Genomic DNA, 24,494 nt, shown 5'->3' with positions numbered 1-24,494 from the left:
GTCTGCTCTCCTCTGGAAAGGAAATTTCTTCATAGCTGAGACTTTCCAGGACCTTATAAAACTTCACCTTGGTGTTCCTCAGGCTTCACTTATGAACTTCATGGGTGAACTGGGACATTATTTGGTAAAGTAACTTCAATTTTTATATCCATAGTTCTCCTGTTAAATTGGACCTAGGTGCACATTGTGTCTAGGCATTGCATCTAAGATTGTTTCATGTATTACATTCTGGTTGTGTTGTCATGTGGAATTTTGTATTTCCAAACATTAATAGGAAAGGAAACTCACCCATTGTCTCTCTGAGGATGAGTTAAGTTCTTCTACAAGTTCAACTGATAAATCAAATGGGAATTCCAAGGAAGGGTAAGTTCTTATTTTTCTATCTCCTTTCATAAGCTATTTCTGTTTGAATTAATTTTATTCTAATTTAATTTTATTTTTTTACTTTAAAAAATTTTATTGAAGTATAGTTGATTTACAATGTTGTATTAATTTCTGCTGTACAGCAAACTGACTCAGTTATACATATATTCTTTTTCATATTCTCTTCCATTATGGTTTATCACAGGATATTGAATAGAGTTCTCTGTGCTATACAGTTAAGACCTTGCTGTTTATCTGTCATATAAATAATAGTTTGCATCTGCTGATCCCACACTCCCAGTTACTTCCCTCCCCCACCCCCAACCCCCTTGGAAACCACAAGTCTGTTCCCATGTCTTTGAGTCTCTTTCTGTTTCACAGATATGTTTGTTTGTGTCATACTTTAGATTTCACAAATAAGTGATATCATATGGTATTTGTCTTTCTCTTTCTGACTTACTTTGCTTAGTATGATAACCTCTGGGTCCATCCATGTTGCTGCGAATGGCATGATTTCATTCTTTTTAGTGGCTGAGTAATAGTCCATTGTATGTATGTGTATATATATGTATGTGTGTGTATGTGTATCTATCTATCTGTCTATCTCACATCTTTATCCATTCATCTGTCAATGGACATTTAGGTTGTTTCCATGTCTTAGTTATTGTAGATAGTGCTGCTATGAACATAGGGGTGCATGTATCTTTTCGAATTATAGTTTTGTCTGGGTATATGCCTAGGAGTGGAATTGCTGGATCACATGGCAACTCTGTTTTTAATTTTCTGAGGAACCTCCATACTGTTTTCCATAATGGCTGCACCAATTTACATTCCCACCAACAGTGTAAGAGGGTTCCCTTTTCTCCACATCCTCTCCAGCATTTTTTTTTTTTTTTGCTGTTTCTCCATTTATGTTGCTAACACAATTTTCCTTTTTTTTTTTTAAATCTTTATTGGAGTATAATTACTTTACATTGGTGTGTTAGTTTCTGCTTTCACACACACTAACGTTGGTGTGTTAGTTCCCCCGCTCCCTGTCCCACCCCTGTAGGTGGTCACAAAGCACCAAGCTGATCTCCCTGTGCTATGCGGCTGCTTCCCACTAGCTATCTGTTTTACGTTTGGTAGTGTATATATGTCCATGCCACTCTCTCGCTTTGTCACAGCTTACCCTTCCCCCTCCCCATATCCTCAAGTCCATTCTCTAGTAGGTCTGTGTCTTTATTCCTGTCTTACCCGAAGGTTCTTCATGACATTTTTTTTTCTTAAATTCCATATATATGTGTTAGCATACGGTATTTGTCTTTCTCTTTCTGACTTACTTCACTCTGTATGACAGACTCTAGGTCCATCCACCTCATTACAAATAGCTCAATTTTGTTTCTTTTTATGGCTGAGGAATATTCCATTGTATATATATGCCACATCTTCTTTATCCATTCATCTGATGATGGATGCTTAGGTTGTTTCCATCTCCTGGCTATTGTAAATAGAGCCGCAATGAACATTTTGGTACATGACTCTTTTTGAATTATGGTTTTCTCAGGGTGTATGCCCAGTAGTGGGATTGCTGGGTCATATAGTAGTTCTATTTTTAGTTTTTTAAGGAACCTCCATACTGTTCTCCATAGTGACTGTACCAATTCACATTCCCACCAGCAGTGCAAGAGTGTTCCCTTTTCTCCACACCCTCTCCAGCATTAATTGTTTCTAGATTGTTTGATGATGGCCATTCTGACTGGTGTGAGATGATATCTCATTGTAGTTTTGATTTGCATTTCTCTAATGATTAATGATGTTGAGCGTTCTTTCATGTGTTTGTTGGCAGTCTGTATATCTTCTTTGGAGAAATGTCTGTTTAGGTCTTCTGCCCACTTTTGGATTGGGTTGTTTGTTTTTCTGTTATTGAGCTGCATGAGCTGCTTGTAAATTTTGGAGATTAATCCTTTGTCAGTTGCTTCATTTGCAAATATTTTCTCCCATTCTGAGGGTTGTCTGTTGGTCTTGTTTATGGTTTCCTTTGCTGTGCAAAAGCTTTTGAGTTTCATTAGGTCCCATTTGTTTATTTTTGTTTTTATTTCCATTTCTCTAGGAGGTGGGTCAAAAAGGATCTTGCTGTGATTTATGTCATAGAGTGTTCTGCCTATGTTTTCCTCTAAGAGTTTGATAGTTTCTGGCCTTACATTTAGGTCTTTAATCCATTTTGAGCTTATTTTTGTGTATGGTGTTAGGGAGTGATCTAATCTCATACTTTTACATGTACCTGTCCAGTTTTCCCAGCACCACTTATTGAAGAGGCTGTCCTTTTTCCACTGTACATTCCTGCCTCCTTTATCAAAGATAAGGTGACCATATGTGTGTGGGTTTATCTCTGGGCTTTCTATCCTGTTCCATTGATCTATCTTTCTGTTTTTGTGCCAGTACCATATTGTCTTGATTACTGTAGCTTTGTGGTATAGTCTGAAGTCAGGGAGCCTGATTCCTCCAGCTCCGTTTTTCATTCTCAAGATTGCTTTGCCCAGGGCTTCCCCGGTGGCACACTGGTTGAGAGTCCGCCTGCTGATGCAGGGGACACGGGTTCGTGCCCCAGTCCAGGAAGATCCCACATGCCACGGAGCGGCTGGGCCCGTGAGCCATGACCACTGAGCCTGCGCGTCCAGAGCCTGCGCGTCTGGAGTCTGTGCTCCGCAATGGGAGAGGCCACAACAGTGAGAGGCCCGCATACCGCAAAAAAAAAAAAAAAAAAAAAAGATTGCTTTGGCTATTCGGGGTCTTTTGTGTTTCCATACAAATTGTGAAATTTTTTGTTATAGTTCTGTGAAAAATGCCATTGGTAGTTTGATAGGGGTTGCATTGAATCTGTAGATTGCTTTGGGTAGCAGAGTCATTTTCACAATGTTGATTTTTCCAATTCAAGAACATGGTATATCTCTCCATCTATTTGTATCATCTTTAATTTCTTTAATCAGTGTCTTATAGTTTTCTGCATACAGGTCTTTTGTCTCCTTAGGTAGGTTTATTCCTAGATATTTTATTCTTTTTGTTGCAATGGTAAATGGGAGTGTTGTCTTGATTTCACTTTCAGATTTTTCATCGTTAGTGTATAGGAATGCCAGAGATCTCTGTGCATTAATTTTGTATCCTGCTACTTTACCAAATTCATTGATTGGCTCTAGTAGTTTTCTGGTGGCATCTTTAGGATTCTCTGTGTATAGTATCATGTCATCTGCAAACAGTGACAGCTTTACTTCTTTTCCGATTTGTATTCCTTTTATTTCCTTTTCTTCTCTGATTGCTGTGGCTAAAACTTCCAAAACTATGTTGAATAAGAGTGGTGAGAGTGGGCAACCTTGTCTTGTTCCTGATCTTAGTGGAAATGCTTTCAGTTTTTCACCATTGAGGACGATGTTTGCTGTGGGTTTGTCATATATGGCCTTTATTATGTTGAGGAAAGTTCCCTCTGTGCCTACTTTCTGGAGGGTTTTTATCATAAATGGGTGTTGAATTTTGTCAAAAGCTTTCTCTGCATCTGTTGAGGTGATCATATGGTTTTTCTCCTTTAGTTTGTTAATATGGTGTATCACGTTGATTGATTTGCATATATTGAAGAATCCTTGCATTCCTGGAATAAACCTCACTTTATCATGGTGTATGATCCTTTTACTATGCTGTTGGATTCTGTTTGCTAGTATTTTGTTGAGGATTTTTGCATCTATGTTCATCAGTGATATTGGCCTGCAGTTTTCTTTCTTTGTGACATCCTTGTCTGGTTTTGGTATCAGGGTGATGGTGGCCTTGTAGAATGAGTTTGGGAGTGTTCCTCCCTCTGCTATATTTTGGAAGAGTTTTAGAAGGATAGGTGTTAGCTCTTCTCTAAATGTTTGATAGAATTCGCCTGTGAAGCCATCTGGTCCTGGGCTTTTGTTTGTTGGAAGATTTTTAATCACAGTTTCAATTTCAGTGCTTGTGATTGGTCTGTTCATATTTTCTATTTCTTCCTGATTCAGTCTTGGCAGGTTGTGCATTTCTAAAGATTTGTCCATTTCTTCCAGGTTGTCCATTTTATTGGCATAGAGTTGCTTGTAGTAATCTCTCATGAACTTTTGTATTTCTGCAGTGTCAGTTGTTACTTCTCCTTTTTCATTTCTAATTCTATTGATTTGAGTCTTCTCCCTTTTTTTCTTGATGGGTCTGGCTAATGGTGTATCAATTTTGTTTATCTTCTCAAAGAACCAACTTTTAGTTTTATTGATCTTTGCTATCGTTTCCTTCATTTCATTTTCATTTATTTCTGATCTGATTTTTATGATTTCTTTCCTTCTGCTAACTTTGGGGTTTTTTTGTTCTTCTTTCTCTGATTGCTTTAGGTGCAAGGTTAGGTTGTTTATTCGAGATGTTTCCTGTTTCTTAAGGTAGGATTGTATTGCTATAAACTTCCCTCTTAGAACTGCTTTTATTGCATCCCATAGGTTTTGGGTCGTCGTGTCTCCATTGTCATTTGTTTCTAGGTATTTTTTAATTTCCTCTTTGATTTCTTCAGTGATCACTTCGTTATTAAGTAGTGTATTGTTTAGCCTCCATGTGTTTGTATTTTTTACAGGTCTTTTCCTGTAATTGATATCTAGTCTCATAGCATTGTGGTCGGAAAAGATACTTGATACAATTTCAATTTTCTTAAATTTACCAAGGCTTGATCTGTGACCCAAGATATGATCTATCCTGGAGAATGTTCCATGAGCACTTGAGAAAAATGTGTATTCTGTTGTTTTTGGATGGAATGTCCTATAAATATCAATTAAGTCCATCTTGTTTAATGTATCATTTAAAGCTTGTGTTTCCTTATGTATTTTCATTTTGGATGATCTGTCCATTGGTGAAAGTGGGGTGTTAAAGTCCCCTACTATGAATGTGTTACTGTCGATTTCCCCTTTTATGGCTGTTAGTATTTGCCTTATGTATTGAGGTGCTCCTAGGTTGGGTGCATAAATATATATTTTTTTTAATTTATTTATTTTATTTATTTATTTTTGGCTGCGTTGGGTCTTCATTGCTGCATGTGGGCTTTCTCTAGTTGTGGCGAGCGAGGGCTACTCTTCCTTGTGGTGCGTGGGCTTCTCATTGTCATGGCTTCTGTTGTTGCAGAGCACGGGCTCTGTGCACGCAGGCTTCAGTAGTTGTGGCGCATGGGCTCAGTAGTTGTGGCTCACGGGCTCTAGAGCACAGGCTCAGTAGTTGTGGTGCTCGGGCTTAGCTGCTCCGTGGCATGTGGGATCTTCCCGGACCAGGGCTTGAACCCGGGTCCCCTGCATTGGCAGGCGGATTCTTAACCACTACACCACCAGGGAAGCCCCGGGTGCATAAATATTTACAATTGTTATATCTTCTTCTTAGATGGATCCGTTGATCATTATGTGTAGTGTCCTTCTTTGTCTCTTGTAATAGTCTTTATTTTAAAGTCTATTTTGTCTGATATGAGAATTGCTACTCCAGCCTTCTTTTGATTTCCATTTGCATGGAATATGTTTTTACATCCCCTCACTTTCAGTCTGTATGTGTCCCTAGGTCTGAAGTGGGTCTCTTGTAGACAGCATATATATGGGTCTTGTTTTTGTATCCATTCAGCGAGCCTGTGTCTTTTGGTTGGAGCATTTAATCCATTTATGTTTAAGGTAATTATCGATATGTATGTTCCTATGACCATTTTCTTAATTGTTTTGGGTTTGTTATTGTCAGTCTTTTCCTTCTCTTGTGTTTCTTGCCTAGAGAAGTTCCTTTAGCATTTGTTGTAAAGCTGGTTTGGTGGTGCAGAATTCTCTCAGCTTTTGCTTGTCTGTAAAGGTTTTAATTTCTCCATCAAATCTGAACGAGATCCTTGCTGGGTAGAGTAATCTTGGTTGTAGGTTTTTCTCCTTCATCACTTTAAATATGTCCTGCCATTCCCTTCTGGCTTGCAGAGTTTCTGCTGAAAGATCAGCTGTTAACCTTATGGGGATTCCCTTGTGTGTTATTTGTTGTTTTTCCCTTGCTGCTTTTAATATGTTTTCTTTGTATTTAATTTTTGACAGTTTGATTAATATGTGTCTTGGCGTGTTTCTCTTTGGATTTCCAGCATTTATTATTTGTAGACTTTTTAATGATGGCCATTCTGACCCGTGTGAGGTGGTACCTCATTGTAGTTTTGATTTGCATTTCTCTAATAATTAGTGATGTTGAACATCTTTTCTTGTGCCTATTGGCCATCTTTATGTCTTCTTTGGAGAAATGTCTATTTAGGTCTTCTGCCCATTTTTTGATTGGGTTGTTTTTTGTTGTTGTTATTGAATTGTATGAGCTGTTTTTATACTTTGGAAATTAATCCCTTGTCAGTTGCATTGTTTGCAAATATTTTCTCCCAGTCTGTAGGTTATCTTTTCATTTTTTTTTATGGTTTCTGTTGCTGTGCAAAAGCTTATAAGCTTGATTAGGTCCCATTTGTTTATGAATTAATTTTAAATGTACATTTATCGTAGCATTCAGACCTGTAGTACTGTCATTGATAACATTGTAAATGGTTTTTGGTATATGCAAGAGCTAAAATTCTCTTTTAATGGACACATCTGATTTTCATTCAGAATTCTTATAAAATGTCTTCTTAGATCTGTGGGTTTATAGTTTTCATTGGTGGAAACAGTTTCGCCATTATTTCTTCAAGTATTTTTTTGGACCCCCTCCTGCCCTCCTAAGGATTCTGATTACATGTATATTAGATTGCTTAAAGTTATCCCACAGGTCACTAATCATATTCTATTTTTTCTTTAGTCTTTTTTTCTCTGTTCCTTTTTTTTTTTTCTGGCCACACGTTGTGGCTTGTGGGATCTTAGTTCCCTGACCAGGGATTGAACCCATGCCCTCGGCAGTGAAAGCATGGAGTCCTAACCACAAGACTGCCAGGGAATTCCCATCTGTTCCATTTTTTGTAGATTCTATTGCTGTATCTTTGAGTTCACTAATCTTTTCTCCTGCAGTATCTAATTTGTTAATCCCATCCCACATATTCAACACATTGTACTTATCATTTGTAGTTCAATTTGGGTCCTTTTTATATCTTCATTGCCTCTCCTTAACATGTTGGTGTTTCCCCTACCTTGGTCATATGGAATATATGTTTAATAACCATTTTAATGTCCTTATTTACTAATTCTGTCACTTGTATTGCTTCTGGATCTATTTCTATTAACTTATTTTTTTCTCTTCATAATTGTGTGCTATTTTCCTGCTTTGCATGTCTGGTATTTTTTTTTTTTTTTTACGGTACGCGGGCCTCTCACTGTTATGGCCTCTCCCGTTGCGGAGTACAGGCTCCGGACGCGCAGGCCCAGCAGCCATGGCTCACGGGCCCAGCCGCTCCGTGGCATGTGGGATCTTCCCGGACCGGGTCACGAACCCGCGCCCCTGCATCAGCAGGCGGACTCTCAACCACTGCACCACCAGGGAAGCCCTCATGTCTGGTATTTTTGACGTGATGCCAGACATTGTCAATTTTATCCCATTAATTGCTGATATTTTTATATTTCTTTAAATATTCTTGAACTTTGTACTTGGATATAGTTAAGTTACTTAGAAATAGTTGGGTGGAATTTATACGCAAAATCTGGGACCTTGTCTTTCTCACTCTCTCCTTTCCAAGATTCTTCTCTCACTTTCTAGTGGCAGTGGTGGTCTTGAACTCTGTCCTTTGGTTTTGCAGGCAAGAAAGACTGGGTTTTCTGTTGTACTTTAGCTGCCTATGGCTTGCCTTTAGGCTAAAGGTGTTGACTCTCCTCCAGAATCTGCTTGCAAATTTTGTACATTCTTCATTGCCCTCACATAGTTGATTTTTGTATTTTGTCCAAAGTTTATACTTATTTGTGGAAGGGTTCTGTCCGTCGGAACTTACTTGCTTACTAGAAAGCAGAACCCTAAAGGTTGTTTTGTATCTAATTTCTAATGAAAAATTTTCATGAAGCCAATTAATAACAAGAGAATTTTTTCTTTTCCAGGAAAGGTCATACAAATGAAATGAGTGACTTGGTACAATTGATGACACAGACCCTGAATTTGGACTCTAAAGAGAGCTATGAAGATCTCCTGGTACCAGAGCCAGTGTCAGAATTTAAACTTCTTCGGAAGTATCGGGACACACTGATACTTCATGGGAAAGTTGCAGAGGAGGCGGAGGAACTCCGTTTTAAAGAGCTACCTTCAGGTGGTCAGTTTATTGTTTTACACCAAGCTGGAGAGCATATGTTTACTGGAGAAATGTATCAAACTAAGGAGCTTAATGCTTGCAAATATTTTTGGTTTTTTAAATTATTTCATTTGGATATCTTCATAAAAAAATATATCTTATTTTATGTAACAGTTGTATTCCTGAAAAGTTGAATGAAAATTGATTTTTAAAAATAAATGTAAATAAATACATGTTTGGAATTTTTCACGTGGACTTTCTTCAAATTAGACAATTTGTAGTTTTTAGATTTAGGAGATGGTGATGAGACATGAAGCGTAAGTTCATATATACATTTTAGTCATCAAAAATAAATGAACTCTTGGGCTTCCCTGACGGCACAGTGGTTGAAAGTCTGCCTGCCGATGCAGGGGACACGGGTTCGTGCCCCGGTCCGGGAAGATCCCACATGCCGCGGAGCGGCTGGGCCCGTGAGCCATGGCTGCTGAACCTGCGCGTCTGGAGCCTGTGCTCCGCAACGGGAGAGGCCACAGCAGTGAGAGGCCCGCGTACCGCAAAAAAAAAAAAAAAAAACATGAACTCTTAAACTAAACTCTTGTCAAAGTGAAAAGAATCTTAACATGACAAGATTACCAGGAAAAAAAAAAGAAAAAAAATTGTGTTCTTGCTGCAGTGGTGAAAGTGTTTACTTTTTCCCTGTTGTTGTTATTGCTTTTTAGCTATCGTGCCAGGTTCTGAAAAAATCAGAAGAATAGTTGAAGTCTTGAGAGCTGATGTAATTCGGGGCCTGGGGATTCAGCTTTTAGAGCAGGTGTATGATATTTTGGAAGAGGAGGATGAATTGGAAAGAGAGGTGAGTGTCCTATTAGCTGTGTCAGCTGCTTAGGCTATGGAATTTTTTTAATGGCCTTTTGAAATATAATTAACATACCATACATTTTACCCATTTTAAGTATACAATTCAGTGGTTTTTAATATGTTCACAGAGTTGTACAACCATCACCACATCGATGTTAGAACATTTAATTATCCCCAAAAGAAACCCTGTACTCACTGTCACTCCCCATTGTCCTATAGGCCTTTCACCCCTAAGCAACCACTAATAGTTCTGTCTCTATATCTGCCTATTCTGAACATTTCATTTAAATAGAGTTGTACAGAACTATGTGGTCTTTTGTGACTGATATCTTTCATTTAGCGTATGTTTTCAAGATTCATCCATGTTGTAGGGCACGTCATGTACTTCATTCTTTTATAAGACTGAATAGTATTCCATTGTATGGCTATACCACATATTGTTTATCTATTCACCACCTGATAGGTTGTTTCTACTTTTTAAAAAATTTATTTATTTATTTATTTTTGGCTGCATTGGGTGTTCATTGCTGCGCGCGGGCTTTCTCTAGTTGCGGAGAGCGGGGGCTACTCTTCGTTGCAGTGCACAGGCTTCTCATTGCGGTGGCTTCTCTTATTGTGGGGCGTGGGCTCTAGGCACGCAGGCTTCAGTAGGTGTGGCGTGTGGACTCAGTAGTTGTGGCTCGCGGGCTCTAGAGCGCAGGCTCAGTAGTTGTGGTACACACGCTTAGTTGCTCTGTGGCTTGTGGGATCTTCCTGGATCAAGGCTCAAACCTGTGTCCCCTGCATTGACAGGCGGATTCTTAAGCACTGCGCCAGCAGGGAAGCCCTGCTAAGTGTTCTTATCATGAAAAGGTGTTGGGTTTGTCAAATGCTTTCTATTTAGATGATCATGTAGTTTTCGTTTTTTATTCTGTGGATATGGTGTGTTGCATTAATTGGTTTTTGGATGTTAAATCATCCTTGTATTCCTGAGATAAATCCCACTTGGTCATGGTGTTTACTGCATCTTATATGTTGCTAGAGTCATGTTTCTAGTATTTTGTTGAGCGTTTTTGTGTCTGTGTTCACATGAGATATTGGTCTTCAGTTTTCTTTTCTTGTGATATTTTTATTGGTTTTGTTATCAGGGTAATACTGGCCTCAGAATGAGTTGGGGAGTTTCCCTCATCTTTCTTGGGAAGAATTAGTGAAGAACTGGTATTAATTCTTCTTGAAATGTTTGCTAGAATTCACCAATGAAGGCATCTGGGTGGGCCTTAGCTTTTCTTTGTGGGTAGTTTTTTGATAATAAATTCCGTGTCTTTACTTACTATATTCAGATTATTTGTTCTTCTCTTTCTAAAATTTCTGTCTTTCTAGGAATTGTCCTTTTCAACTAAGTTATCTAATTGGCATATAATTTTTTTTTTAATTTAATTTAATTTTTGTAATACAGCATGTTCTTATTAGTCATCAATTTTATACACATCAGAGTATACATGTCAATCCCAATCACCCAATTCATCACACCACCACCCCCACCCCCCTGCCGCTTTCCCCCCTTGGTGTCCATATGTTTGTTCTCTACATCTATATCTCAATTTCTGCCCTGCAAACCAGTTCATCTGTACCATTTTTCTAGGTTCCGCATATATGCGTTAATATACAATATTTGTTTTTCTCTTTCTGACTTACTTCACTCTGTATGACAGTCTCTAGATCCATCCATGGCTCAACAAATTACCCAGTTTTGTTCCTTTTTATGGCTGAGTAATATTCCATTGTATATATATACCACATCTTCTTTATCCATTCGTCTGTCGATGGGCATTTAGGTTGCTTCCATGACCTGGCTATTGTAAATAGTGCTGCAATGAACATTGAGGTGCATGTGTCTTTTTGAATTATGGTTTTCCCTGGGTATATGCCCAGTAGTGGGATTGCTGGATAATATGGTAATTCTATTTTTAGTGTTTTTTTTTTTTTTTTTTTTTTTTTTGCGGTATGCGGGCCTCTCACTGTTGTGGCCTCTCCTGTTGTGGAGCACAGGCTCCAGACGCGCAGGCTTAGCGGCCATGGCTCATGGGCCTAGCCGCTCCACGGCATGTGGGATCTTCCCAGACCGGGGCACGAACCCGTGTCCCCTGCATCGGCAGGCGGACTCTCAACCATTGCACCACCAGGGAAGCCCTGTTTATATATTTTGGAGATTAATCCTTTGTCCATTGGTTCGTTTGCAAATATTTTCTCCCATTCTGAAGGCTGTCTTTTTGTCTTGTTTACGGTTTCCTTTGCTGTGCAAAAACTTTGTAGTATCATTAGGTTCCATTTGTTTATTTTTATTTTTATATCCATTACTCTAGGAGGTGGATCAAAAAAGATCTTGCTGTGATTTATGTCAAAGAGTGTTCTTCCTGTGTTTTCCTCTAAGAGTTTTATAGTGTCCGGTCTTACATTTAGGTCTCTAATCCATTTTGAGTTTATTTTTGTGCATGGTGTTAGGGAGTGTTCTAATTTCATTCTTTTACATGTAGCTGTCCAGTTTTCCCAGCACCACTTATTGAAGAGGCTGTCTTTTCTCCATTGTATATCCTTGCCTCCTTTGTCATAGATTAGTTGACTATAGGTGTGTGGGTTTCTCTCTGGGCTTTCTATCTTGTTCCATTGATCTGTATTTCTGTTTTTGTGCCAGTACCATATTGTCTTGATTACTGTAGCTTTGTAGTATAGTCTGAAGTCAGGGAGTCTGATTCCTCGAGCTCCGTTTTTTTCCCTCAAGACTGCTTTGGCTATTTGGAGTCTTTTGTGTCTCCATACAAATTTTAAGATATTTTTGTTCTAGTTCCATAAAAAATGCCATTGGTAATTTGATAGGGATTGCATTGAACCTGCAGATTGCTTTGGGTAATATAGTCATTTTCACAATGTTGATTCTTCCAATCCAAGAACATGGTATATCTCTCCATCTGTTGGTATCATCTTTAATTTCTTTCATCAGTGTCTAATAGTTTTCTGCATACAGGTCTTTTGTCTCCCTAGGTAGGTTTATTCCTAGGTGTTTTATGCTTTTTGTTGCAGTGGTAAATGGGAGTGTTTCCTTAATTTCTCTTTCAGATTTTTCATCATTAGTGTATAGGAATGCAAGAGATTTCTGTGCATTAATTTTGTATCCTTCAACTTTACCAAATTCATTGATTAGCTCTAGTAGTTTTCTGGTGGCATCTTTAGGATTCTCTATGTATAGTATCGTGTCATCTGCAAACAGTAACAGTTTTACTTCTTCTTTTCCAATTTGTATTCCTTTTATTTCTTTTTCTTCTCTGATTGCCGACACTAGGACTTCCAAAACTATGTTGAATAATAGCGGTGAGAGTGGACATCCTCGTCTTGTTCCTGATCTTAGAGGAAATGCTTTCAGTTTTTCACCATTGAGAATGATGTTTGCTGTGGGTTTGTCGTATATGGCCTTTATTATGTTGAAGTAGGTTCCCTCTGTGCCCATTTTCTGGAGAGTTTTTATCACAGATGAGTGTTGAATTTTGTCAAAAGCTTTTTCTGCATCTATTGAGGTGATCATATGGTTTTTCTCCTTCAATTTGTTAATATGGTGTATCACATTGACTGATTTACATATGTTGAAGAATCCTTGCATCCCTGGGATAAATCCCACTTGAACATGGTGTATGATCCTTTTAATGTGTTGTTGGATTCTGTTTGCTGGTATTTTGTTGAGGATTTTTGCATCTATATTCATCAGTGATATTGGTCTGTAATTTTCTTTTTTTTGTAGTATCTTTGTCTGGTTTTGGTATCAGGGTGATGGTGGCCTCATAGAATGAATTTGGGAGTGTTCCTTCCTCTGCAATTTTTTGGAAGAGTTTGAGAAGGATGGGTGTTAGCTCTTCTCTAAATGTTTGATAGAATTCACCTGTGAAGCCATCTGGTCCTGGACTTTTGCTTGTTGGAAGATTTTTAATCACAGTTTCAATTTCAGTGCCTGTGATTGGTCTGTTTATATTTTCTATTTCTTCTTGGTTCAGTCTTGGAAGGTTATACCTTTCTAAGAATTTGCCCATTTCTTCCAGGTTGTCCATGTTATTGTCATAGAGTTGCTTGTAGTAGTCTCTTAGGATGCTTTGTATTTCTTTGGTGTCTGTTGTAACTTCTCCTTTTTCATTTCTAATTTTATTGATTTGAGTTCTCTCCCTCTTTTTCTTGATGAGTCTGGCTAATGGTTTATCAATTTTGTTTATCTTCTCAAAGAACCAGCTTTTAGTTTTATTGATCTTTGCTATTGTTTTCTTTGTTTCTATTTCATTTATTTCTGATCTGATTTTTATGATTTCTTTCCTTCTGCTAACTTTGGGTTTTGCTTGTTCTTCTTTCTCTAGTTTCTTTAGGTGTAAGGTTAGATTGTTTATTTGAGATTTTTCTTGTTTCTTGAGGTAGGCTTTAGCTGTAAACTTCCCTCTTAGAACTGCTTTTGCTGCATCCCATAGGTTTTGGATCATTGTGTTTTCATTATCATTTGTCTCTAGGTATTTTTTGATTTCCTTTTTGATTTCTTCAGTGATCTGTTGGTTATTTAGTAACGTATTGTTCAGCCTCCATGTTTGTGTTTTTTACGACTTTTTCCCTGTAATTCATTTCTAATCTCATAGCGTTGTGGTCAGAAAAGATGCTTGATATGATTTCAGTTTTCTTAAATTTACTGAGGCTTTATTTGTGACCCAAGATGTGATCTATCCTGGAGAATGTTCTATGCACACTTGAGAAGAAAGTGTAATCTGCTGTTTTTGGATGGAATGTCCTATAAATAGCAATTAAATCTATCTGGTCTATTGTGTCATTTAAAGCATGTGTTTCCTTATTTATTTTCATTTTGGATGATCTGTCCATTGGTTTAAGTGAGGTGTTAAAGTCCCCCACTATTATTGTGTTACTGTCGATTTCCTCTTTTATAGTTGTTAGCAGTTGCCTTATGTATTGAGGTGCTCCTGTGTTGGGTGCATGTATACTTATAATTGTTATGTCTTCTTCTTGGATTGATCCCTTGGTCATTATGTAGTGTCTTTCCTTGTCTCTTGTAACATTCTTTATTTTAAAGTCTATTTTATCTGATATGAGTATTGCTACTCCAGCCTTCTTTTGATTTCCATTTGCATGGAATATGTTTTTACATCCCCTCACATTCAGTCTGTATGTGTCCCTAGGTCTGAAGTGGGTCTCTTGTAGACAGCATATATATGGGTCTTGTTTTTGTATCCATTCAGCGAGCCTGTGTCTTTTGGTTGGAGCATTTAATCCATTTATGTTTAAGGTAATTATCGATATGTATGTTCCTATGACCATTTTCTTAATTGTTTTGGGTTTGTTTTTGTAGGTCCTTTTCTTCTCTTGTGTTTCCCACTTAGAGAAGTTCCTTTAGCATTTGTTGTAGAGCTGGTTTGGTGGTGCAGAATTCTCTTAGCTTTTGCTTGTCTGTAAAACTTTTGATTTCTCCATCGAATCTGAATGAGATCCTTGCCAGGTAGAGTAATCTTGGTTGTAGATTCTTCCCTTTCATCTCTTTAAGTATATCATGCCACTCCCTTCTGGCTTGTAGAGTTTCTGCTGAGAAATCAGCTGTTAACCATATGGGAGTTCCCTTGTATGTTATTTGTCATTTTTCCCTTGTTGCTTTCAATAATTTTTCTTTGTCTTTAATTTTTGCCAATTTGATTACTATGTGTCTCAGTGTTTCTCCTTGGGTTTATCCTTTATGGGACTCTCTGTGCTTCCTGGACTTGGGTGACTATTTCCTTTCCCATGTTAGGGAAGTTTCTGACTGTAATCTCTTCAAATATTTTCTCAGGTCCTTTCTCTCTCTCTTCTCCTTCTGGGACTCCTATAATTCAAATCTTGTTGCATTTAATGTTGTCCCAGAGGTCTCTTAGGCTGTCTTTATTTCTTTTCATTCTTTTCTCTTTTTTTTTTTTTTTTTGCAGTATGCGGGCCTCTCACTGTTGTGGCCTCTCCCGTTGTGGAGCACAGGCTCCAGACGCGCAGGCCCAGCAGCCGTGGCTCACGGGCCCAGCCACTCCGCGGCATGTGGGATCCTCCCGGACCAGGGCACGAACCCGTGTCCCCTGCATCGGCAGGCAGACTCACAATCACTGCGCCGCCAGGGAAGCCCTCATTCTTTTTTCTTTATTCAGTTCCGCAGCAGTGAATTCCATCATTCTGTCTTCCAGGTCACTTATGTGTTCTGCCTCAGTTATTCTGCTATTGATTCCTTCTAGTGTATTTTTCATTTCAGATATTATGTTGTTAATCTCTGTTTGTTTGTTCTTTAATTCTTCTTGCTCATTGTTAAACATTTCTTGCATCTTCTTGATCTTTGCCTCCATTCTTTTTCCGAGGTCCTGGATCATCTTCACTGTCATTATTCTGAATTCTTTTTCTGGAAGGTTGCCTATCTCCACTTCATTTAGTTGTTTTTCTGGGGTTTTATCTTGTTCCTTCGTGTGGTACATAGCCCTCTGCCTTTTCATCTTGTCTGTCTTTCTGTGAATGTGGTTTTTGTTCCACAGGCTGCAGCATTGTAGTTCTTCTTGCTTCTGCTGTCTGCCCTCTGGTGGATGAGGCTATCTAAGAGGCTTGTGCAAGTTTCCTGATGGGAGGGACTGGTGCTGGGTAGAGCTGGCTGTTGCTTTTGTGGGAAGAGGTCAGTAAAACTTTAATCCACTTGTCTGCTGATGGGTGGGGCTGGGTTCCCTCCCTGTTCGTTGTTTGGCCTGAGGCGACCCAAGACTGGAACCTATCTGGGCTCTTTGGTGGGGCTAATGGCAGACTCTGGGAGGGCTCATGCCAAGGAGTACTTCCCAGAACTTCTGCTGCCAGTGTCCTTGTCCTCACAGTGAGACACAGCCACCCCCTGCCTCTGCAGGAGACCCTCCAACACTAGCAGGTAGGTCTGGTTCAGTCTCCTATGGGGTCACTGCTCCTTCCCCTGTGTCCCGATGCACACACTACTTTGTGTGTGCCCTCCAAGAGTGGAGTCTCTGTTTCCCCCAGTGCTGTCGAAGTCCTGCAATCAATTCCCAGTAGCCTTCAAAGTCTGATTCTCTAGGAATTCCTCCTCCCAGTGCCGGACCCCCATGTTGGGAAGCCTGACGTGGGGTTCAGAACCTTCACTCCAGTGGGTGGACTTCTGTGGTATAAGTGTTCTCCTGTTTGTGAGTCACCCACCCAGCAGTTATGGGATTTGATTTTACTGTGATTGCGCCCCTCCTACCATCTCACTGTGTCTTCTCCTTTGTCTTTGGATGTGGGGTATCTTTTTTGTTGAGTTCCAGTGTCTTCCTGTCAATGATTGTCCAGCAGCTAGTTGTGATTCTGGTGTTCTCACAAGAGGGAGTGAGAGCACGGCCTTCTACTCAGCCATCTTGGTTCAGGGCCCACACACCGGCATACAATTATTAATAAAAATTCTTTTTAATATTTTTTATTTCTGTAAGGTTGGTTGTTTAGGAGTGTATTGTTTAATTTCCACATATATTTGCACAAATATATTACATTTTTCTATTTTATAGGTTCAACAGTGTATTATATACATGCTGGATTTTTAAATTACAGTAAAATACACATAACTTCAAATTTAGCATTTTAACCATTTTTAAGTATTTGGTTCAGTGGCCTTAAGTATGTTTACATTATTGTGCAAACATCACCACCATCCATCTCCAGAACTTTTTGCATTTTGCAAAACTGAAACTCTGTACCAATTAAACAAAAACTCCCCACTTACCCCTCCTACCAGCTCCTGGCAACTACCATTCTAATTTCTGTGTCTATGAATTTAACTACACTAAGCCTTGATATAAAGCCTAAACACAGCATCTAGAAAAAGTAAAACTTGCCTGTAAAGAAAACTTCAGGCCCAGATGGCTTTGCTGTGAATTCTTCCAATCATCTAAGGAAGAAATAACACAAATCCTACACAAATTCTTTAGAAAACAGAAAAAGAAGGGACATTTCCCATTTCTCCCCATAAGCCCAGAACAACTGTGATACCAAAACCCAACAAGGACACTACATGAAAAAAACATGAGACCAGTATCTCTCATGAACATCTTAATCATCTAGTATTTTGCTGAAGATTTTTGCATCAGTGGTCAAAAGGGATATTAGTGTATATTTTTCTTTTCCTATAGTGTCCCTGTTTGGCCCTAGCACCAGGGCAATGCTGGCCTCATAAATGAGCCAGGAAGTGCTCCTTCCTCATTAACTCTCTGAAGAGTTTGAGAAGGATTGGTATCAGTTCCAGTCCAAATGTTTGGCAGAATTCACCAGCAAAGGTCCAGGGCCTTTCCTTGTTAGGAGGTTTAGGTTACTGATTCAGTCTCCTTACTAGTTATGGGGATATTCAGATTTTCTATTTCTTCATGATTCAGTTTTGGTAGGTTTTATGTTTCTTGGAATTTGTCCATTTATGCAACTTGTTGGTGTACAATTGTTCATAGTACTTTCTTTCTTTTTTTTTTTTTTTTTTTGCGGACGCGGGCCTCTCACTGCTGTGGCCTCTCCCGTTGCGGAGCACAGGCTCCAGATGCGCAGGCTCAGCGGCCATGGCTCACGGGCCCAGCCACTCCGCGGCATGTGGGATCCTCCGAGACCGGGGCACGAACCCGCGTCCCCTGCATCGGCAGGTGGACTCTCAACCACTGCGCCACCAGGGAAGCCCCATTGTACTTTCTTAGAATCCTTTTTATTAGAGTGGTAGTAACGTCCCAAATCCATTTCAGATTTTAGTAATTTGAGTCTTTTTTTTCTAAGTATAGCTAAAGGTTTGTCAATTTTGTTCATCTTTCTGAAGAACCAACTTTTGCTTATTTTGATTTTTTTCTATTTTTCTGTTCGCAATTATATTCATCTCAGCTCTAATCTTATTATTTCCTTCCTTCTGCTACTTTTAGGTTTAATTTGTTCTTTTTTCTATTTCTTTAGGCTGCAAAGTTAGGTTGTTGACTTGAAATCTTTTTTTTTTTTTTTAAATATTTATTTATTTATTTGGTTGTATCAGGTCTTAGCTGCCTGCTGGTGGGATATTCACTGCCACATGTGGAATCTTTCTTGTGGCATGCGGGATCTTTAGCTGCAGCATGTGAACACTTAGTTGCAACATGTGAGATCTAGTTTCCTGACCAGGGATTGAACCCAGGCCCCCTGCATTGGGAGCGCGGAGTCTTAGCCACTGGACTACCAGGGAAGTCCCCAAATCTTTTTTCTTTTTTAACATAAGCATTTACAGCTATAAATTACCCCCTTAGCACTGCTTTTGCTGCATCTCATAAGTTTTGGTTATATTGTTCTCATTTTCATTTGTCTCTCAATATCTTAAATTTCCCTTGTGATTTCTTCTTTAGTGCATTGGAGTGTGTTATTTAATTTCCGTAAATGTGTGAATATTCTAGTTTCCTTCTGTCATTGATTTCTAACTTCATCCTGTTGTGGTCAGAGAAGATACTTTATATGTTCTTTTTAATCTATTGAGACTTAGTTTGTGGCCTAACATATACATCTCTTCTGGAAAATGTTTCATGTATACTTGAGAAGGGTGTGTATCCTATTATTGTTGGGTAGAGTATTCCCTATATGTCTGTTAGATCTAGTTAGTTTTTGCATTGTTCAACTCCTCTGTTTTCGTATCTTCTGTCTGGTTGTCTTATCCATTATTGGGAGTGTGAAGTTTCCAACTATTATTTGTAGAACTATTTTTTCCTTTAATTCTGTCAAATTTGGCGTCAAATATTTTGATGGTCTGTTATTAGGTGCATAAACGTTTATAATTATTATATCTTCCTGCCGTATTGATCCTTTTGTTAATGTATGTCATTGTGTCTTGTAACCTTTTTTGTCTTCAAGTCTGTTTTGTCTGATATTAGTATAGTCACCCCTGCTCTCTTTTGGTTACTATTTGCATGGGATATCTTTTTCAGTCCTTTCATTTTCAATCTGTTTTGGATCTAAAGTCTCTTGTAGAAAGCATATAGTTCTTTAAAAAATTAATTAATTAATTAATTATATTTTTGGCTGCATTGGGTCTTCGTTGCTATGCACGAGCTTTCTCTAGTTGCGACGAGTGGGGGCTGCTCTTCGTTGCGGTGCGTGGGCTTCTCATTGTGGTGGCTTTTCTTGTTGCGGAGCACAGGCTTTAGGTGCGTGGGCTTCAGTAGTTGTGGCACACGGGCTCAGTAGTTGCAGCTCACAGGCTCTAGAGCCCCGGCTCAGTAGTTGTGGCACACAGGCTTTGTTGCTCCGCAGCATGTGGGATCTGCCCAGACCAGGGCTCGAACCATGTCCCCTGCATTGGCAGGCGGATTCTTAACTACTGCGCCACCAGGGAAGCCCCAGAAAGCATATAGTTTTGTTAACAATTCTGCCAATTTCCGTCTTTGTGATTGGAGAGTTTAATTCATTTACACTTAAGCAATTACTGATAAGGAGGAACTTCCATTATTTTGCTGTTTGTTTTCTATATGCTTTATAGCTTTTTCTGTCCCTAATACCCTGTATTACTGCCTTCTTTTATGTTTAGTACTTCTTTTTTTTTGTAGTGAAACATTTTAATTCCCTTTTCATTTCCTTTAGTGTATATTCTATAACTATTTTCTTTGAGGTTATCATGGAGATTACATTTAACATCCTAGTTTTAATACTCAAATCTGAATTTATACCAGCTTAACTTAAAAAATCTGCTGCTTTAAAGCTCTGTCTTCACCCCTTTTGGCTATTGATGTCACAGAATTACATCTTTATGTATTGTGTAACCAAAAACATAAACTAGTAATTGGTTTTTTTTTTAATGCATTAGTCTCTTAAATTTTGAAGAAAACAAAATGTGGAACAAACCAAAGTTATATTAGTATTAGACTAATAACTTTTTAGACTAATAATTTTTTTTAGTGTATTAATGTCTTAAATCATGTAGAAAATAAAAAATGGAATTACAAACCATTGTTATAACACCAGCTTTGATAATTGCCCATGTATTTACCTTTACTGAGATCTTTATTTCTTCATACAGCTTTGAGTTACTGTCTAGTATGCTTTCATATCTGTCTGCATGACTTCCTTTGGTATTTCTTGCAGGGCAGGTCTAGTGGTAATAAACTTCTTCATCATTTATCTGGAAATGTCTTAAGTTCTCCCCCACACAGTTTTATTGAGAAATAATTGATATGTAACACTGTGTTAGTTTAAGGTATACAGCATAATGATTTGGTATATGTATATACTTTGAAATGATTACCACAATAAGTTTAGTTAGCATCTATCATCTGTCATAAATTTTTTTTCTTGTGATGAGAACTTTTAAGATCTACTATTAGCAACTTCCAAATGTACAATAAAGTACAATTAACTATAGTTACCATGCTGTATATTATATCCCCAAAACTCACTAGAAGTTTCTACGTTTTCACCACCTTTACCCATTTCCTTCACCCCCACTCCCCGCCTCTGGCAACCACCAGTCTGTTGTCTCTTTCTATGAGTTTGGTTTTTTTCAGATTCTGCATGTAAATGAGCTCATACAGTATTTGGCTTTCTCTTTCTGACTTATTTCACTTAGCATAATATCTTCAAGGTCCATCCATGTTGTTGCAGATGGCAAGATTTCCTTCTTTTTTATTTCACTTTTGAAATAAAATGTGAACTCTTTGTGTTCATCCTACTTGGAGTTTGTTGAGATTCTTTGATGTTTATATTCATGTCTTTCATCAAACTTGGGAAGTTTCTGGCTATTATTTCTTTAAGTAATTTCAGTTCCTCTTTCTGTCGTCTTCTGGGACTCCCACAATACCTGTTAGTCCCTTTAAATCCCTTGGAAGTTGCTTCAGCTGAAGGCTGTGGTGTTTGTAACAATGTCAATGAGCGTTGCAGCAGTGGTTGCCTGCCTCTGTGTCTGCCCGTCTGTGATGAGAAGCAGCAATCAGCTGTCAGTACAGAGATCCCTAGTACTTGGAAGACAAGATTCTTATTGCCTACCCTGGCTCCTACAAGCTATCTACAGGCTGCTCCAGGAATGTTGGACAGCTACCTGCTCTTGGTGGAGGGGGTGCTAAGAGCTGAAATTGACTGGAATTAACCAAAATTTACCATCCAAGCCTTCCCCTGAATGTTTCAAGCCTTTAATAGACTCCAGAGTTCCAAAATAGTTACATCTGGCAGGTTCTGACAGTGCAATTTTTGTCCATGTGAGGAGATAGATTCCTGGTGCTTCTTCCTCCTCCAGCATCTTCTATACATATTGTATTATACAATTGCTTTTTTTTTTTTTTGCGTTACGCGGGCCTCTCACTGTTGTGGCCTCTCCCGTTGCGGAGCACAGGCTCCGGACGCGCAGGCTTAGCGGCCACGGCCCACGGGCCCAGCCATTCCGCGGCACGTGGGATCCTCCCGGACCGGGGCACGAACCCGCGTCCCCTGCATTGGCTGGCGGACTCTCAACCACTGTGCCACCAGGGAAGCCCTATACAATTGCTTTTTAAATCAGTTCAGAGAAGAAAAGGAGAAGCAATTTGTATTTATATTGTTTTTATTTACATAATTACCTTCATCAGTGCTTTTCCTGTTTTCATGTAAATTGGAATTATTGCCTGGGGTCTCTTGCTTTCAGCCTGATGAGATTCCTTTGGTAGTTCTTGCAAGGCAAGTCTGCTAGTCACAAATTCTGTTTTTGTTTATCTGGGAATATCTTTATTTTGCCTTCTTTTTTTTTTTTTTTTTTGCGGTACGAGGGCCTCTCACTGCTGTGGCGGTTGCGGAGCACAGGCGTTGGACTCGCAGGCTCAGCGGCCATGGCTCACGGGCCCAGCCGCTCCACAGCATGTGGGATCTTCCCAGACCAGGGCACAAACCTATGTCCCCTGCACCGGCAGGTGGACTCTCAACCACTGCGCCACCAGGGAAGCCCCTTGCCTTCATTTTTGAAAGATAGCCTTACTGGATATGCGATTCTTAGTTGACAGTTTTTTCTTTGAGTTCTTTGAATATGTTATCCCACTGCCTTCTGGCCTTCATTGTTTATGATAAGTCAGCTGTTAATGTTATTGGGGTTCTCTTGTAAGTACTGAGTCATTTTTCTCTTGCTGCTTTCAAGATTTTCTTCTTGCCTTTGGCTTTCAGCACTTTTACTTTGTTGTTGTAATATTGCTTTTTGTTATTTTTTTAAATTTATTTTTTCTTATTGAGATAACATTGGTTTATAACATTATATAAGTTGCATGTGTACAACCTTACATTTTGACTTCTGTGTACATTACAGCATCAGGACTTTTACTTTAATGTGTCCATGTGTGGATCTCTTTGAGATGATCCTGCTTAGAGTTCATTGAGATTCCTGGATGTGTAGATTGTTTTTTTAAAAATTTGGGAAATTTTCAGCCAATATTCTTCAAATATTTTTTCTGCTCCTTTTCTCTCTCCTCTTCTTCTGGTACTCCCATTATACATGTGCTGTTGTGCTTAATGGTGTCTTACATTTCTCTGAAACTGTTCATTTTTCTTCATTTTCTTTTCTCTCTGTTCTTTGGATTGCATAATCTCTGTTGATCTATCTCCAAGCTCACTTATTCTCTCTGCCAGTTCAAATATACTGTTTAGCCTCCCAGGTGAATTTTTTCATTTGTTATTGCACTTTTCAACTCCAGAATTTCAATTTGGTTTTTTAAATGCCTTCTTTCTCTTGTCAGTATTCTCTGTTTGATGTGTCATTGTCATCATACCTTTCTTTACTTCTGTAATCATGATTTCCTTTAGTTCTGTGAACATGCTCATAATCCCTACTTTGATGTTTTTGTATGTTAAATCCAACATCTGGTTGCTCTCACAGGCAGTTTATCTTGCCTGCTTTTATTCTAGTGTATGTGTCATACTATTCTGTTTCTTTGCATGTCTCATAACTTTTTGTTGGAAACTAGACATTTTAGATAATAAATGGTTACAAGTCTGAGTATTGGCCTCCAGTGGTGGGGGGTTGTTATTGTTATTTGCTTGTTTATTTGTTTAGTGATTGGCTGGATTATATTAGTAAAGTCTATGAACCCCTTACCCTAGTCCCCACAATGTAAAGCCTCTGATGTTGCCCCTTAGGGTACAGCCTTGGGTATGTTCACAGCTACCTTGGAATGACAGTGGGTTTGGCAGAGCGCTCTTTATTTATTTAGTTATTTATTTTGGCTGCACTGGGTCTTAGTTGCAGCATGCGGGATCTTTTAGTTGCAGCATGTGGACTTCTTAGTTGCGGCATGCGAATTCTTATTTGCGGCACGCATGCGGGATCTAGTTCCCGACCCCGGGGATCAAACCCAGACCCCCTGCCTTGGGAGCATGGAGTCTTACCCACCGGACCATCAAGGAAGTCCCTGGCAGAGCTCTCTTGATGCTCCCTTTCCCAGACTTCACCCAGATGTTTTTTGGTTGCCAGCTGATCGCTTTTATTGTTCTCAGTAATGCTCTGGGGCTACATTGCTCCAAAGGCAGATCCAATCAAAGCTGAGCTCCTTTGAAGAGGTAGTTCCCAAACTTAGTGTTTGAGATTTTTTTCTGAACCCAGGGCCCCTCCAGCTTCTTGGTTCTTTTAAAGTAGCTGGCGTACAGTTTAGCCTATATCCAACGTACCTAGTACTAATCTCCTCCCAGTTGCCTTTCACCACTACCTCCAGTTTTTGAGAGCACCCTTAGGCTTGAATTCTCCACACTGTTCCAAATGAAGTCAGTTCATTAAAGACTTGGTGCTTATTTTATGTCTTGCTTCTACCCCCAGGCAAAATCTGGGAGCACAGCTCCGGAGCTGAGAGTGGGAACAGTAGCTTGCTTGTCTCTCTGAGTGATACCCCCACTTTGGAAGCTCAGAGGGGGTGAGAGGCAGTAGCATCTGGTCTTCTTGGCATGCTTCACCCAGCATGGAAACTTCACTTTATGGTCTGGGACAAAGGTGATTGGGGTCCCCGTATTTTCAGTGGCCCTGTACCCAAGATAGAGCCTCTATCCTACATGTCTGAGCTGGGCATAAAAAGGAAGCTCCCACCTCTTGGCTGCACTC

General features: G+C 39.2%; 1 protein-coding gene across 8 annotated transcripts in view; it reads left to right on the top strand.

Annotated features, from left to right (window-relative positions):
* The window catches only part of NEK4 (NIMA related kinase 4), a 47,801-nt gene that overhangs the window by 18,759 nt on the left and 4,548 nt on the right, over positions 1–24,494 (top strand). For 3 of the 8 annotated variants that reach the window (XR_010947051.1, XR_010947050.1, XR_010947048.1), the window contains 4 exons: positions 275–363; positions 8,382–8,590; positions 9,289–9,422; positions 15,394–16,112. Coding sequence is in view for 4 of the 8 variants with exons in the window: in XM_067754727.1 (XP_067610828.1) it covers positions 275–363; positions 8,382–8,590; positions 9,289–9,422 (432 nt within the window). In the remaining 4 variants the exon portion in view is untranslated. The remainder of the gene's footprint in view (positions 1–274; positions 364–8,381; positions 8,591–9,288; positions 9,423–15,393; positions 16,113–24,494) is intronic. The other 5 variants (XR_010947049.1, XM_067754728.1, XM_067754727.1 and 2 more) reach the window with 5 other exon arrangements.

Source organism: Pseudorca crassidens, chromosome 10, assembly GCF_039906515.1.
Source record: "Pseudorca crassidens isolate mPseCra1 chromosome 10, mPseCra1.hap1, whole genome shotgun sequence".
Taxonomy (NCBI): domain Eukaryota; kingdom Metazoa; phylum Chordata; class Mammalia; order Artiodactyla; family Delphinidae; genus Pseudorca; species Pseudorca crassidens.
Note: the sequence above shows the minus strand (reverse complement) of the source record. Positions and strands in the feature narration are given on the sequence as shown.